The following is an 18,298-nucleotide window of genomic DNA, read 5'->3' as shown; positions in this document are numbered from 1 at the left end:
TTCTAGTACCAAATTAGCAATTTAGCATGATTACTCAAGGATAAGGTGTTGGAGTGATGGCTGCTTGAAATGGGGCCTGTCTAGATTTGATCAAAAATGACTTTTTTCAAATAGTGATGGTGCTGTTTTTTATATCAGTAATGTACTGATTATACTTTGTGATCAGCTGAATGCCCCTTTGGTGAAATAAAGTACCGATTTCCTTCTGAAACAGCAAATACATTATTCCAAACTTTTGGCCGCCATATATATGTATATATACTGTATATAATGAGCAAAATGAGATCTATTCCAGAAGGTGTTTGAAAAATTCTTCCAGAAGCAGGTGTAATCTCTCCATTATTCATTTGAAAGTAATAAGGGAGAAAACGTCTCAGGGAGGACCCTGACTTTGAGCCAAAATGAAGGAGGAAATATCCTGCTGAGGTCAGTGGCAGTGTGTCGGGCCCTCAAGAGGTCCACCGCATGTAGCTAACCGTAATTTCACACCCCTTCCGGATGTCAGAAATGGCTCTCATAGTTTGCATACTGTAGTCGTAAAGATGCTGAACTCTTTGTTCTTCCTGCCCAATAGACTATAAACACGAAAACCTTCCATCTGTTCATGGTTATTTGAAGTGTCCTCTCCCAGTGTTTCCCACAGTATTTTGTGAGACTGTGGTGGGTGGACCTCAAACTCTCTATGGGTGTCTGGGGGCATGCTGCCCCATAAGAAAATTTTTTACATTTTAAAGTTAAATGCATCAATCTTGTGCAATCTGAGAGCAAAATTAAGAGGCTAGATCTATGAAGAACGTTGTGCTCTTGTAAACAGTTTTTGCTCTAGTAGTAATTTAATCATAAACACATTGGTTGTATAGATATGATGACATGACAAAAAAGTCACACCCACAAAGCATGGTAAATGAGATGGAGTTTAACGCAGTTCAAAAACTGAACTGAAAGAGTCTGACCTACTGCCAGTTTTCTCTGCTGTCAAATCACCTGCTGTCCCTCTCTCAGGGGAGGCAGTCTCCCATGCTGCCTCAATGGGAAGTACCTGCCCTGCTGCCCCTCTCTGAATGTCTGTCCCTCTAAAAGAGTCAGCTGAGGCTGTCTCTCCTGCTTGGCTATTGACTTGCCATCTTACTATGCTAGCTATCATAGCTAGCTACCTCTGTAGCTGTTTCTTCCTCATCTGGTGGTGGATTTCACTCTTTCTACTGACTGACTGGGAGTGAGAGATGCTTTGCTGAAGCAACAGTGCAAAACACAACGTTAGAGGTCTTTTATGTTATTATGAGAAGTGTAAAAATATTTTTGGTTCATTATAAAACAGGCCGCCACAGTCTAGGAAATTAATGGGAAACACTGACTCTCCTTCACCCTCATCAGAGTATCACTCTACGTAGCTCAAAATGTGGTGCCATGGCTAATATAAAAGAGGGACTTTAGAAAAGGGAAGTGCAAGCTAAAAGTTAAAAATACATTCCCAGCTGCCAAGCTCTCCTTAATGTGCACACTTTGAAACTGATGCAGAAAGATCCTGTGGCTCCTGCATGCTTCATACTATAAATCTCATTGTACTGGATTTATTTTCAGGGCTCAACAATATGTTTTTTTAGTTGGCCCTGTTGGGCCTGTAAATCAGATTGCACCTGCCCTGTCAATATTTTCACTGGCCCCACCTCAAAAATATTTTATTTCAGCAAAAACAAAAATAAAGTAAAAATGTTTAATATAAATAACTACTAAATAATTATATATGTAACTGTTTCATTAAACATTTTTTGCGAGGGAAACTTAATTTACTACAAATAATTTGCATCCAAGACTTCTACAAATCATTCTCACAATTTCAACAAATATATGTCAGTCAGCTACAGTAGATAACTTTTCTTTGTTAACACAATTAAATCACTTGAATTTGCAATGTCAATGTTCAATACATCACAGAAAATGTCTTGGTTACATATGTAACCCTGGTTCCCTGAGTAGAGAACGAGACACCTTATCAAGCTGATGCCATGGGAACACATATGTGGTCACAAGGTCTAAAGCCCTATACAGTCACGCCAATTTATTGGCTGATGGCGCTTAAGCAACGCCCAACAAGGAGCCACATCACTGGCTTCTCATAAGCATCCGTCTGGCACCATCCCATCAGATTTTCAGCAACCAGGGAGCATGGTGGGGGGTGAGAGGGAAAACCACAGGGGACAATGTGACGTCTCGCTCAAGGTGAACAGGTCCACGTCCGCTCTGCCAAACCTCCTCCAGATCTGTTCCAAAGTCTGATGGTATAATATACATTTCCCTAGTTTCAGACCATGCCTGGACAAGAGATCTGCCCCCCCTCCCCCCCATATTCAGGTGACTTGGGACATGTACAGCTCGAAGAGGCAGTAAACTGCCCTGCACCCGCAGGAGAGTGTGGTGTGTCAACCTCAGCATGGCAAGAGATCGCACTCCTCCCTGACAGGAAAGAAAAAACTCCATTCTGTTGTCTATCCGGATGACGACATGACTGCCTCAAATCTCAGTGCCAACATCTCCAGACAATTTTAATGCCATTTTAGCCACTGGCACGTCCAATCCCCATAGGCTGGACGACCTTCATACACAGCGCCCCAACCCACAGAGGAGGTGACAAACCTGTCCCAACTAAATTCCCAATTCCAGAAAGTGGGTCTATCTCCATGGCAACAGGGTTCAGCAACATCCACGTGTCACTTTGAAGGTACGATGCCTGTGCCTCAGTGGGTAATGTCTCTTTTTGGATTTCATCCAACACTGAAAAGGCCTCACATGTAACAGGTCCAGGGGAATGATAGCGGATGCCCCCAACAGCCTGTGAAACATTCTCACAGGGAGAACATGCCCCTCCTTGAACATCGCTAGGCACTGATGTATTGGCTGAATGCTAGCTGGAGACAGGCAAATCTAGCGCCAGCTCCACTCCTGGAAACAGAGTCTTTTGACGTGGCAACAGAACACTCTTGTCTAGGTTGACTCTCAGCCCTAAACTGTCCAAGTGGCTGAGAATGACATCTCGATGTTGGGCAGCTAGACTCTCCGAGTGGGCTAAACCAATAAATCATGAATGCCCGGGAGCCTAAGAGGGTCCAAAGCCGGATCCATGCATTTCGTGAACGTGGGCAGTGCCTAAGAAAGACCGAAAGGAAGGACGCAAAATTGGGACGCTTTGACCCCAATAGCAAATATGAGAAAACGTCTACGCTTTGGCACAATCTGAATGTGAGAGTAAGCGTCCTTTAAATCTAGCATCACAAACCAGTCCCCACATTATTTGTTTGTCCATTAACATCCTGAAGTGACATTTCATAAGAGTGAAATTTAATAGTCTCAAATCTAAAACCGGATGCAAACCGCCGTCCTTTTTCAGAACCAGGAAGTAGCGGCTATAAAAAACGCTCTCCTCTGATAAGGGGGAATTTATTTTCTGCATGAGAGAATTAATTACGGAGCTTTTTGAAAAGAGACTACTGTAGGAATTACCCCATTGGATACAGGCAGTGTCCGCCTGAATTGAAAGACATAACCATGCTTCATCATTCGAATTACCCAATTTAATATGTCTGTAACTGTTGCTAGGCTGATAAGAGGGCAGACAGGAGTACCGTGTGAGCATAAACAATTTTAATATTGATTTAAGATGCTATTGGCTAGTGTGATGCCGGCTTTACCCCCACAAGCAAAGCATTGACATGACTGCGGGTGGAGACCGCAGAGAAGTCCAAATGGAGCCGGCGGTGAACTCAAGCATACACTCCTTAACAAGATCCGCTTGGTAGAACTGCAAAACCCATCATGTGCATAACCAAAACAGTCGAAATATAGCGACAAGCCTGACACCCATGCCGTCATCGGAAAACTGGCAAAAAATAGCAGTCAGCAGTCCTGCAAGTATGCTCGTGCAATCCTTTTCTGAAGCGGGTACCAATGCCTCGCCATCTCCTGATAGAGCCCAGAGAAAATAGTAGCCGACTCCGTGAGCCGGTTTGCCATCGATCAGTTAGGAAATGTTCTCTTTTTTGGCCTCTTTGCTTCCCGAGCTGGGGCACCGGTCCATGTGGGAGCCACTACCGCCACAAAACAGTGCTCTGAACAGGAGAGAGAAAGAGAGATAGAGAAAGAAAGAAAGAGAGAGAGGCCGGGGCTGCACCTCCAAACTGCCTCATCCATGTGCGCCCTCTAAGAAGGATGCAGATTTGCCGAAAATGGCCGCTGAGCTGGGATGAATGGCATCTCTCACAGAATGTCCAAGGGGTGAGCAGTGGCACTTTCACCTGGGGGATGGGTGGGGGTTGGTCCGGTGTCTGTCCGCACTCTGTCTTCTAAAGCTCAGAGCCGAGAACTGGCCGTAGAACTGGATGGATGGGGGATAGTGATTTGTGGTGAGAAAGTGGTGAGCCTTGATGAAGCGCCTTTTTTTTCCTCAGCATGTTGCAATGTGGGAAGCCGCACAGGAATTTACTCTTTAAGGTTATGCTGTTTCCAACTATGTCCTTAGTATGTGTTGCCACTCAAAAGGGAGAACATAATCCTCGCTTTGGTGAGAGTCACTAAAACATCACGGGCTGAGACAAAATCGTGCACTTGATGTAAAGAAAATCTGATGGGATGGTTATAAACGGACACTTATAAGTAGCTCCTTATTGGGCATTGCTTAAGCAGGGAGTAATAAATTGCCGTGACTGTATAGGGCTTCAGACCTTGTGACCACATTCAGCTCAACGCAGCGTCGAAGTGAACTACAAAAGGGAACCAATGCAATAAACATATGTATATGTTCAGCAAATGTTACAATGCAGCACTGGCCCGAAGTGACAGTTTTGTAAACTGTCCCGAAACTCTCTCGCACTGGCCCTTGGCCATCGGGCCATCCTTATTGTTGAGGCCTGATTTTATTCTTTCAGTGCCAGGAAACTGCATTATATTATTAAATCAAAGATCTACTGTATACTAGAGCTGGGCGATAGGAGGATTTTATCAGATATCGATGATGTTTTACAAAGATCCCGATGCCGATTGCGACACTCATTGACAGACGATGATCGACAATATCGGGAAATGGCAAAACCATGGATCTGGGATGTCGCCAAATATATTAAACAGTAGCCCAGGGTGTGAAACTAGCACCCGCCACCCACAAAATACGACGAGGCTGAATCCAATCCGCAAGCTCCTCGTCCAAATGTATTTCATGCATGGGTAATTTTGCTCATCTAACAGGTGGGTGAACTGTAAGACGTCTCGGAGTGACACATGACAAGAAATGCTGTTAGTCAAGTTCCTCTGATGGATGTGGCTTTGCATGCATTCTGTTTATTTTAAATCAAAACTGCTTGCTTTTTTTTTTTTTCCTTGAGTGGTCTCTGATCTCAAATATACAACTTAGAGGAAAGAATTATAAGGGCAAAAAGCCCAAGCACAACAAGGCATGAAAATGTAGAATATGTCCCAACTTATGGGATCTTGCTTGCATCTCTGCAGTCCAGTTGAAAAAGTACACCTCGATTTCTTCACATAAACTCAAACTTTCATATGAGAGTTAGATTAAAATGAGTTGCCATGATTCTATCTGGCTAATTTAAATTTTTGTTAGTTTTTACAGAACATGTGACTAAGCATGGAAATTTATACTTAGTTTTCACAATTCAGGTATTATATTCACAATTGTATAAAATATGATCCTCTCTAGAGCCTTTGTAATTTTTCTTCCTAATCTCTATTGTATGAATAGGTGCTGAAATAAGTGACAGCAGCCCTGTCTAGACTGATTTTACATCTTCAGTTGTTTATCTAAAGTTTTGTGTCACTGAGATATATGAAGAACATGGTAACTCAGGATGTGACTGACAGTATGTTGTTGTTGGATTGGCTATTTGTAAGCTGAAATAGCACTGATGTTCAGTCAGGCAAACCGTCAAGGCTTTGCTCCCTTGGGCTCACTTCTACAGGGTGAGTACGGTTTCAGTCTCTAAATATGCCCATACCCTAGAGCATTTAATTCCAAATTTAATGGGATTTGTCAAGTGAGAGCTGGAAAATAATGTGGGTTGAGAAAATCAATTTTTGAACAATGTAAATTTTGAAAAAAAAGTAAATTTTTCAGTATAAAGTGTTAATTTTCAAGTCTTACTGAATAATCAAAATAAAATTGAGTTAAATGTGAACTTGTTTGATTACTATCAGATGGAAATTCTGTCTAGTACGCACATCAAACGTCCACTTTACTAAACACATGAATGTGCTCACAAGCATATTCAAATATCTGAACTCTCATAGTTTGTGTTTTTTTTTGTAAATTGAAGAAGAGTGAAAAAAGAGGAGAAAAATGTTTGCAAACCCTTCCAGTAGAGAGATGGAGAGGTACTCTTTCTTAACAGTGCTGTTTGTGCTATAATTTATATGTATATATATATATATATATATATATATATATATATATATATATATATATATATATATATGTGTGTGTGTGTGTGTGTGTGTGTGTATGTATGTGTGTATATATATGTATATGTATATGTATATATGTATGTATGAATGTGTATATATATATATATATATATATATTGTGTATTCTATATATACTTTTTTCTTTTCAATATTTATCTATTTTTTATTCAATTTTAATTATTTTTTAAAAGTCTTGTTGCTGTTTTTGTATTGATGTGTACTGGAAGCTCCTGTCACCAAGACAAATTCCTTGTATGTGTAAGCATACTTGGCAATAAAGCTCATTCTGATTCTGATTCTGTCTGTGTGTGTTTGCAGTGTTAACACAGCAACAGTTACTTACCCCTATGCCATAGTGGTAACAATGACAGTCAGTTAGTTATTGATTACATTTTCTCTGTTTCTTTAAGTTAAATAAAATACCATAAAACCAAACATGTATTCCAAATTGTGAAATTAATGGAAATGGCTTTTTGAGATGTTGGAAAGTTAAGTTGTTAAGTGTGACTCTTTGTTTCCATTACTATACAAGATTCTATAATTAAAATAAACCAGAAAGTCTCTATGTGACCTATCCTCCTATGACATTGCATCCAGTTTTCTCTGGAGTTAGAATGCTTGCTTTGTTCATACTGTACATTTTTATGGCCTTTCATTCTCAAAAGCGCTGGGGAAATAAGAAATGGCAAGAGTAGCTTTTCCACACCTTTTAGTTTTGCTTACTGGAAAGGCTGCATTCCCACAGCACTATAGCCACTTTAAATTTTCCACTGCTAGACACTTTACACCTCACAATGGACCTGCTGCCTATCAGCTGCAAGAGTATTGCACTACTTCATGTCTTTCTGCACTCTATTTATTACTCAGTGCAGAATATTTTGTTTATGTGTGATTTCTCTCTCTCTCTCTCTCTCTCTCTCTCTCTCTCTCTGTGCCGTAGATGTGAATGAGTGTGAGGAGAATAACAAAGCCTGTGAGTGTCTCTGCTATAACACAATTGGCAGCTTTTACTGCAAGTGTCTGACTGGCCAAACACTCAGGGAGGATGGAAAGACCTGTCAAGGCAAGAACACGTTGTTCTAAGAGTGTGTGAACTTTTTGCTTACATTTATTAGGGCCCAAGCATTGAAAGTGTGGAGGACCTATTGTTCTTCTAAGGATTATTAGGGCCCAAGCACTGAAAGTGTGGAGGACCTATTGTTCTTCTAAGGATTATTAGGGCCTATTGTTCTTCTAAGTATTATTAATGCCCAAGTACTGAAAGTGCTGAGGCTGTATTGTTCTTCTAAGGATTATTAGGGCCCAAGCACTGAAAGTGCGGAGGACCTATTGATCTTCTAAGGATTATTAGGGCCCAAGCACTGAAAGTGCATAGGACCTATTGTTCTTCTAAGGATTATTAGGTCACAAGCACTGAAAGTGCGGAGGCCCTATTGTTCTTCTATGGATTATTATTATTATTAGGGCCCAAGCACTGAAAGTGCGGCGACCCTATTGTTCATCTAAGGATTATTGTTATTATTCTTTTTTCAAGTTTTTTGGTACTTTTGGGGTACTTAACATGTGAAAGCTCTTGAAATTTTGCACACACATCAGAGTCGTCGGCCACTAGGGCCGGGCAAAATTGCTGGGGGGGGGAGCTCTGTACCACCCCCTTGAAAATGGGCATGTAAGGGGGGCTCTGTAGCACCCCCATTTTCACCTACAGTCACCAAAATTGGTACATATATAGTTTTCATAAAGCCGAACAACTTTCATACTCACAATCATTAGCTCCGCCAAACAGGAAGTCAGCCATTTTGGATTTTCTGAAAATCGCAGGCTCTGAACATTTAAATACTCCTCCTAGCGGATTCATGTGACTGGCACGGCACCAAATTTGTGCAAAATCATGACAAGACATTGTTGATGCTAGATTGTGAACAGATTTTTTATATTTTGAATGGTGTTGCCATGGCGAAGCAATACATTTATGGCGAAAAATGGAAAACAGGAAGTGCCTTATATCTTCTGTGTGCATTTTGTGATTTTGATGAAAATTCAGCTGTATGTTTGGTAAGGAGGGCTGATCACATTGATGTGGCTATTATGTGTCACGGTCATAGCGCCACCAACTGGCAGCAGGAAGTATGGTACTTTTAACAGACTTCAAAATAGCCCTCTTGTGTATACATGAATTGCTTCAAAATTCTTTAGAATAATGTCAAGAAACTGCTGATGTAAAATTGTAAAGGAATATTTGATATCTTAAATACTGTTGCCATGGCAATGCATTAATTGTTATTATTCCTTTGTTCCTATATTTGGGTGTTTTTGAGGCACTTGGCATGCTTCAAATTTCATGAAATTTTGCACACACATCAGAGTCGTTGGCCATTAGGTCTGGGCAAAAGTTCATGCATGAACGTATGGGGGGGCTCTGTAGCGCCCTCTTTAAAATGGGTGTGCAAGACGGCCTCTGTATATATTGAACGGTGTTGCCATGGCGAGGCATTAAATTAATGGCAAAAAATGTGAAACAGGAAGTTTCTTATATCTTCTGTGTGCAATGTGTGATTTAGATCAAAATTGAGATGTATGTTTTGTCTTGGTGGCTAATCACATGAATTTGACTATTTTGGGTCACGGTCATAATGCCACCACCTGGCAGCAGGAAGTGTGACTCTTACAACAGACTTTAAAATAGTCCTTTATATTTACTCAAATTGCTTCAAAATTGTTTAGAATAATATCAAATGCCAAATGCATGTGTCCACTTTCTGAAAGCCACCGGGTGGAAATGGACCAGTTGGGCTCGTCATCACTGCTTGCAGCTATATTTTCATATTGTATTTAATTTGCATTCTCACTTATTTATAAATACATTTTAAAAGAAAAGCTCACTCACAAATGAATATTCTGACATCATTTACTCTCATACATTTACCCTCATGCCATTCCAAATGTACGTACAGTATATGTTTTTTTTTGTTTTTTTTTGTGGAACACAAAATGATTTCTTGCAGCTCTTTTCTATGCTTTCAAGCTCAACAAATTACAAAAACTACCATAAAAGCACCATAAAAGTAGTCCACATGACTTGTGCGCCTCAGTTCATCGTTTTATGAAGCCATACGACAACACTGTGTGATGAACCGACCAAAATTTTAGTCGCCTTTTTTCCGTAGCTCCAAATTATCTAAAACAAGTCACACAACATTTAACATAAATTATGCCAAATATGATTGGTTCTTATGAGTTTCATAACCATTTACAATGAGCCAAATTTGAATATGTGCATGTTCAAATCATACAAATTAAATTTGATTGCTAGGGTGAAGAATACAATTTTAAAGGTGCACTCAGTAATCTTTTCCTCGTTAAAAAAGTTTTACGTGGAGAGGGTCCCCTCATGGAGGCTGCCATGCTAGAATCACTTGACCAGCTGAATACAACTCACTTAATCTGGACACTTTTACTCATTGATTCAAATAATTATGGCTGACTGTGTATTATGAATTTCTACAATGGCATTTGTAACTGACAACTGTTGAGTTAGTTTAATGTTGCATTCACACCGCTAAGTGTCAGTTCAAGTCCAAAACGACATACATACAAAATTACTGAGTGCACCTTTAACTACCAACATAAATTTCTGTATGTTCATCTCATAAAGCCATTGTATAGCTTCAGAAGACATTGATTATACAACTGTGATTACTGTGTTTCTAATACACATAACAGCATGGTTCTACAGTTACTGTGGTAAAAGCATGGTAAATTCTGTGATTGCTGTGTTTTACTACACATAACAGTGTGGTTCTACAGTTACTGTGGTAAAAGCATGGTAAATGCTGTTGTTACTGTGTTTTAAGACACATAACAGCGTGGTTCTACAGTTACTGTGGTAAAAGCATGGCAAATGCTGTGATTACTGTGTTTTAATACACATAACAGTGTGGTCCTACAGTTACTGTGGTAAAAGCATGATAAATGCTGTTGTTACTGTGTTTTAATACACATAACAGTGTGGTACAGTTACTGTGGTAAAAGCATGGTAAATGCTGTGATTACTGTGTTTTTACTAAACATAACAGCGTTGTCCTTCAGTTACTGTGGTAAAAGCATGGTAAATTCTGTGATTGCTGTGTTTTAAGACACATAACAGCGTGGTCCTACAGTTACTGTGGTAAAAGCATGGTAAATTCTGTGATTGCTGTGTTTTACTACACATAACAGTGTGGTCCTACAGTTACTGTGGTAAAAGCATGGTAAATGCTGTTGTTACTGTGTTTTAAGACACATAACAGCGTGGTTCTACAGTTACTGTGGTAAAAGCATGGCAAATGCTGTGATTACTGTGTTTTAATACACATAACAGTGTGGTCCTACAGTTACTGTGGTAAAAGCATGATAAATGCTGTTGTTACTGTGTTTTAATACACATAACAGTGTGGTACAGTTACTGTGGTAAAAGCATGGTAAATGCTGTGATTACTGTGTTTTTACTAAACATAACAGCGTTGTCCTTCAGTTACTGTGGTAAAAGCATGGTAAATTCTGTGATTGCTGTGTTTTACTACACATAACAGTGTGGTCCTACAGTTACTGTGGTAAAAGCATGGTAAATGCTGTTGTTACTGTGTTTTAAGACACATAACAGCGTGGTTCTACAGTTACTGTGGTAAAAGCATGGTAAATGCTGTGATTACTGTGTTTTAATACACATAACAGTGTGGTCCTACAGTTACTGTGGTAAAAGCATGGTAAATGCTGTTGTTACTGTGTTTTAATACACATAACAGCGTGGTTCTACAGTTACTGTGGTAAAAGCATGGCAAATGCTGTGATTACTGTGTTTTAATACACATAACAGTGTGGTCCTACAGTTACTGTGGTAAAAGCATGATAAATGCTGTGATTACTGTGTTTTTACTACACATAACAGCATGGTCCTACAGTTACTGTGGTAAAAGCATGGTAAATGCTGTGATTGCTGTGTTTTTACTACACATAACAGTGTGGTCCTACAGTTACTGTGGTAAAAGCATGGTAAATGATGTGATTGCTGTGTTTTACTACACATAACAGCGTGGTTCTACAGTTACTGTGGTAAAAGCATGGTAAATGCTGTGATTACTGTGTTTTACTACACATAACAGCATGGTCCTGCAGTTACTGTGGTAAAAGCATGGTAAATGCTGTAGTTATTGTGTTTTTACTACACATAACAGAGTGGTCCTACAGTTACTGTGGTAAAAGCACGGTAAATGCTGTTGTTACTGTGTTTTTACTACACCTTTAACGCTACAATTCAGCATACATTTAACAGTGTGGTCCTACAGTTACTATAGTAAAAGCATGGTAAATGCTCTGATTACTATGTTTTTACTACACATAGCAGCATGGTCCTACAGTTACTGTGGAAAAAGCATGGTAAATGCTGTGACTACTGTGTTTTTACAACACTTGAACCATAATTACTAAACACAGAACTATTATCAGTTACTGATATGAAAACAATAAACTGATCAAAGATCTGATATATCATCATGAGATGTTAGCATTTAATCTCCCTAGCTGGTTAGCAATGTGTTTGGTAAAAAGCAATAGAATACAAAGACAGCCTAAGTAGAGCAGACAGATATAATGCAGTGCTTAAATATAAATGTGAAAAACTGATTAATAATGTAAATAAAGGGTTTAATGTAAAATATAAAGACAGCGCTGGCAGGAACAACTACTTGCCAAGAAAAGACACAGGTAAAAATGTTTGCCAAAATATTTGGCAAATATTGCAATGTATTCTGTATCTGTACAAGAGTTAAGTCATGCTTCTTGAGTGTGTGTAACAATCGTATGTTTTCATATGACCCAGCATGTACAATATCGTAGGATTTAGACACTTGTTAATTCATATACATTAATATGACTTCGATGTGAGACTGCGTTGGATTATACATGGGTCGTATGAACTACTTTTATGGTGCTTTATGTTACTTTTTGAGTTTGACGGTCCCTGGTCACCATTCATTTGAGCATGAACATCCTGCCTATCCTCCTTTTGTGATCTACGAAAAAAAGAAAATCATACGGCTTTGGAACAACATGAGGGGGAGTAAATGATGACAGAATTTTTATTTTTGTGTGAACTACCCCTTTAATATTAACTACTGGTAATGAAGGATAGCACACAAATTGGCTTTTGCTGGCCCATGATAGCTACTTCAATGCTGTGAAAGATACTGCTGTGTCAGTTATTCAGTTCAGCTGAGCTCTGTTCCAGGTTTGGGGTGTGTTTCCTTTGCCTCTAGCATCAGTAGCAATAACAGTTTGCTAGTCAGCTACAAAAACCTGGTGGGTTAAAGTTGTCTTGTGAAAATTGCTTTGGTAGTTTGCTCTGAGGTGGCATCTAGATCCAAATAGGTATTCTATTGTCAGTGGTCTCGCAGCTTTTTGTGCTTTTTTGTGTTTGAGTCTGTTAATATTTCATGTGTTCTTTTGTGTCAACTGTTATCAGAGCTTCTTGAGTGCTGACAGTTATCACTTAATACAAGAGCTCTTTGATATGTGTGCATGTCAGGACATTATGTGAAAATATTGTTCTTTCATTACAAAGCTGAAGCACATTGGGACATCTGGAAGCTGTTTTTTTAGGATGGAAAACATTTGTGTCCAAAATATAACTCCTTAGAAACAATCATGTTAATGTATTATATTTGTTAATACACCAGGTTTCCCAGGATTTAATCTAATTTCTAAGCAAGAAAATGTCAAAAAATGTTATCTTCACTCCACAAACTCTGCTTGTATAATAGGAAGAAATAAATAAAAGTATCCTGTGATTTAGCTAATCAGGTGCCTGTTGTACATGCCCAAGCGTTATTAATAAGCATGCAGGAGTTCAGACAGACACTACCTGCTCTATTAGCTCTGCTTTAAAGTGTGTAGGTGTGGTCTGTGGACTCTGGCTAATGTCCAAAACCCGAAGTGTCTCTCATTAGATAGCACAGGCTCAGCATTGTAATGACTCTCATTGAACTAGGACATCAAAAGGTGTTTTGACTGCTTACACTTCTACTCAAGGGGCCAAAGTAAACTTCCTAAGTCTTTGTCCAGACCTTCATAGTAAGAAACTACTGCTCTGATCAGGTTACTGCACAGAATTTGTGTTCACTTTATTTTGTCTCATATATTTAGCACAATATAAAACAACACAGTACCAGTTAAAAGTTTGGACACTTCTGACCAGGGATGTCACTTTTAGGGGGGGTCTGGGCATACTCCCCCAGGATTTTTTTTAAAGCCCCCAAAACGTCTTTTCATAATGTATTTTTAGAGTAACAAACCTGTTTAGAGTAACAATAACCTGTCTCATAGTTTGTGTTAGACACTGATCTAATATGACTTATCTAAATAAAGTCCACTCTGTCCCCATCCATCCAACACCTACAAAAGGTACAAAAATGGCTGTACTATGTAGCCAAAATACTTTTTGGATTTTATTTAGAGAGAGAGAGACAGAGAGAGATGAGAAGACATTCAGGTCATATTATACCATTAGACATAATTTTTTAAAGTTTCAACCTTTTGTTAATTCTTGCTTAAAATAACCCAACAATTCTGACCCATGGAACATCTTAAACTGTATCATCCACAATGGGACAAAACTAAATTCAACTAATGAGCTAAATAAAATAAAATAATGAAAAATAATTAGGAATAAAATCTGATTAAAAAAAGTAAGATCCCAAACAAATATTACAACCTATATTATAGAACTGCTAATCCTGCTTCTCTTTTTTGATGGCCTACTGAATGAAAGCAATTGAGGATGAAAAGATATGTGCATGATGTTACGTCATCTGTCTCATTTATAGCCTGGCACAGCAAAACTACATTAAATACAACATTAATTAGATATCATCGCCACATAACTTATGTCGAATTTAAAAGATACTTTTAACGTTACCGTTAGCTAGCTCACAATGTCTGTTATACTGTAACTTACAGGCAGCCTCACATAAAAATTTGTTGGTTAACAAAGCTTTGATTATGTCGAAAGTCTATAGTAGTGAATACTCTCTCTCTCTCTCTCTCTCTCTCTCTCTCTCAGAGAGAGAGCCCCCCTAAAATAGGCCCAGCGACAACCCTGCTTCTGACTTAATGTATGTTTCTTATTATAATGAAATCTTTTAATCTAAAGGCTTATGCTTAAATGCTTGAAATTTGTTTTGTTGATAAATATAAATTGTGTGTACTATTTTTTTTTTTGTATTATTATTATTTTTTATTTAGTTATATATATTCTACAAAACTAAAATTTTAATAAGAAAAAAAAAAAAAACATTTTGGAATTGAATATTTTGGACCAAAGTGAAAAGCAGTGCCCAGCATATGGGAAGTCTATGGAAGCCTAGAAGTGCCTTTTACAAAAGAATGAAGAAATAAATTATCAATCTATTAATTTGAAAATAAAAATGTGAATAAATAAACCAATTTAAAAATGTACAAATAAATAGACACATTTAAATGTGTTTATTTAATTCATGTTTTAAAATTTCATTATATTTAACAATACAATTATGCATTAATAAATCATATTTAAATACACCTTTTAAATTGCATTTTAAAAAGCATTTGGCAATTGCTTTTCTTCATCCATTTGGCATTTGCCGTTGCTTTTCTTTATTATTTGACTTTTCCTTTTCTTTTAACATTTGTCACTCCATACCAGCTGAAGCCCAGGAGTGCCAAATTAAAAAGAATGAAGGAATAAATTATCAATCTATTAATTTGAAAATAAAAACTTGAATAAATAAATCAATTTATAAATGGACTAATAAAAAGACACATTTAAATGTGTTTATTTAATTAATGTTTAAAAATGTAATTATATTTAACAATACAATTGTGCATTAATAAATCAGTTCATGTTTAAATTGTCTTTAAATGTAGCAATATATGAGTACATTAATGAGTCTTTTAAATGCACTTTTTAATGCACTTTAAAAGCACCTTTTAAATTGCATTTTAAAAAGGTATTTGGCAATTGCTTTTCTTAAGTCATTTGCCAAATGCTTCACAGATCTAATAATATCATGTAAACTGCTCGTACTGTCGTCCAATGACAAGCCATCTTACATCCTCTTCGAGTGGCACGTGGGAGAGGCGGTGTGTCTTATAACTGAGTCGAAATTTCATTGGTTGCTCTCACAAGTCAACAGTCCAATGGCATTTTACTCGATTCTCAATTGGTTAAAGAAAAGGAAAAGAAAAAGGAAAAAGAAAAGCAAAACGAAAAAGAAAAAGAAAAGCCATTGGCAAATGGATGAGGAAAAGCAATTGCCAAATACCTTTTTAAAATGCAATTTAAAAGGTGCTTTTAAAGTGCATTAAAAATTGCATTTAAAAGACTTATTAATGTACTCATTTATTGCTACATTTAATGACAATTTAAACATTAAATAAATCAGATTTATTAATGCACAATTTTATTGTTAAATATAATGACATTTTTAAATATTAATTAAATAAACACATTTAAATGTGTCATTTTATTTGTCCATATATAAATTTATTTATATATTCAAGTTTTTATTTTCAAATTAATATATTGATAATTTATTCCTTCATTCTTTTTTAATTGGCACTCCTGTGCTTCAGCTGGTATGAATTGACAAATGGTAAAAGAAAAGGAAAAGTCAAACAAAAAAGAAAAGCAATTGGCAAATGGATGAAGAAAAGCAACTGGCTAATGGATGAAGAAAAGCAATTGCCAAATGCTTTTTAAAATGAAATTTTAAAGGTGCATTTAAATATGATTTATTAATGCACAATTTTATTGTTAAATATAATGAAATTTTAAAACATTAATTAAATAAACACATTTAAATGTGTCTATTTATTTGTACATTTTTAAATTGGTTTATTTATTCACATTTTTATTTTCAAATTAATAGACTGATAATTTATTCCTTCATTCTTTTGTAAATGGCACTCCTGGGCTTCCATAGAAGTCCTTCAAGACTGTTGAAAAAGCATCTGTGGTGGCACCACATGAGGTCAGTTGCAGTGCAGAGTGCAGAGCTGTAATGAAGGCAAAAGGTGGCTACTTCAAGAATGTAATAAATAGTTTTTATTTGTATTACATTTTTTGTTCACTTCATAATTCCCATACTTCCATTTGTGTTATTTTGTAGTTTTGATGACTTTACTGTTATTCTCTTTACTGATGACTTTACTGTTATTCCCTTTACTGTATGTATGTAGGTTGGTTGGTCATTCGGTAGCCCATTTGATCAATTCATTGAAAAGAACCGACTCAAAAAATAGTGATTTATTCGCAAATCGCCATTGGTAGTTGATTCTAAACACTGGACACACTACATAATTGCTGATACTGTTAGAGAAAATGTTTCTCAGGTTGGTATAAGGTCATTTCCCTAATCAGACAAGGATTTATTAGTAAAATTTACTGGGCACAGCAGAAGTTTGCTGAGCTTGTGTACTGACAACCCTGATTTGGAGTTTGAAAGTCTTTTTTTTTTTTTTTGTGATTGCCTGATACTGGAAAACAAAATGTCTGACCAGTTAGAAAAGACATAGCACACAGAACAGTCTGAAGGTCTGTACCAAGTTTGGTTGATGTAGCTTGAAAGCTGTATGAGTTACATTTAATCATTTTGGTCTTTGTTTAGCAATTTTGGATTCCTGCAGAAAAAAAAAAAAAAAAAACCCAGCCTAAGATGGCTTTGCTGATCTTAGCTGGTCTCCCAGACTTTTCTGGTTTGCTGGTTTTAGAGGGGTTTAGGCAGACCAGATGGTCCACCATCTTAAACCAGCTAGGACCAGCAAACTTGAAAGGTGTCACAGTTAATGCCAGTGTCCACAACCTTTGCTATGATTTTGTCTCATAAATAAGCATTATACCAGTCCAAAAAACAGGAAGTTAATATAATTTACATTAATTAAACTATTGTAAATACATTTTCGAATGATCTTGGACTTTGGATCACATTGTCCTCCACAGTAGGAGTTACCATATACACTTTTTCACAGAGTATCATATGCTGAATAAAGAAAGGTTATAAAAACAATTTTCTTCAAGCCATTCCATGGTGAATGCATAATCCAAACCTTTAGTTCAATTGACTGAATGGTTTATTGTGCATGTGTACAGTAAATGTTCATTCACTTCTGCATGGATGATGGATAAGTCCAAAGCTACCATTGGCCACAGCTGACAGTAATACAAACCTTGTGCTTTCTATAAGTCCATTAATTAGACCTACTTTTGAGAATTTCATAAAGAGGGAGGTTTAGATGTTATTATAAATCAAGATATCCTGCATGGTTATCATTAGCTTTTGGCATCTCTTGGCTAAAAAAGTCATGGTCTTTTCTTCTCCTCAATTAATCAAAGAAAACTTTTGTGAGCTCCTTTGGCAGTGCGCTACACAAGTATTGCAGTATTCCTCTGTGGAACAAAAGAGGAAAAATATTGAAGAATATTGACACCATGGACAAAAAACAAAATAAATTTCGGTTCATTCTGAGTGAAAACTGTATTTTTTCGTTCCAGTTCAGAAGTTCCGCAGTCTCCTTTCCAAATGGTTACCGGTTAGAACAAAATAAAAGAACTGTTAATAATATTATTTTTAAAATGGCAGTATTCTGCGCTAAGGGGTGGGTGAAATACCAATTGTAGTGTTGCTATATCTCGCAAGAGACAAGCAACCTGGTCTTAAAAAAACAAGCCCAAAATAAGACACTTGCCTCACCAAAATAAGTGGGGAAAAAAGCAATGATTTTTTATTTCCTGTGTGGTGGATTTATCAGCATAGAAATGTTG

General features: G+C 37.3%; 1 protein-coding gene across 7 annotated transcripts in view; it reads left to right on the top strand.

The window, feature by feature from the left end:
* Positions 1-18,298, top strand: part of LOC127419054 (multiple epidermal growth factor-like domains protein 6) — a 176,354-nt gene that overhangs the window by 36,807 nt on the left and 121,249 nt on the right. For 6 of the 7 annotated variants that reach the window (XM_051660112.1, XM_051660110.1, XM_051660108.1 and 3 more), the window contains exon 5: positions 7,406-7,528. The exons of the other annotated variant lie outside the window; for it this stretch is intronic. In XM_051660112.1, coding sequence (XP_051516072.1) covers positions 7,406-7,528 — 123 coding nt within the window. The remainder of the gene's footprint in view (positions 1-7,405; positions 7,529-18,298) is intronic. 7 annotated transcript variants of the gene reach the window in all.

Source organism: Myxocyprinus asiaticus, chromosome 28 (genome assembly GCF_019703515.2).
Source record: "Myxocyprinus asiaticus isolate MX2 ecotype Aquarium Trade chromosome 28, UBuf_Myxa_2, whole genome shotgun sequence".
NCBI lineage: Eukaryota > Metazoa > Chordata > Actinopteri > Cypriniformes > Catostomidae > Myxocyprinus > Myxocyprinus asiaticus.
This window is presented reverse-complemented; position numbering and strand designations above follow the sequence as displayed.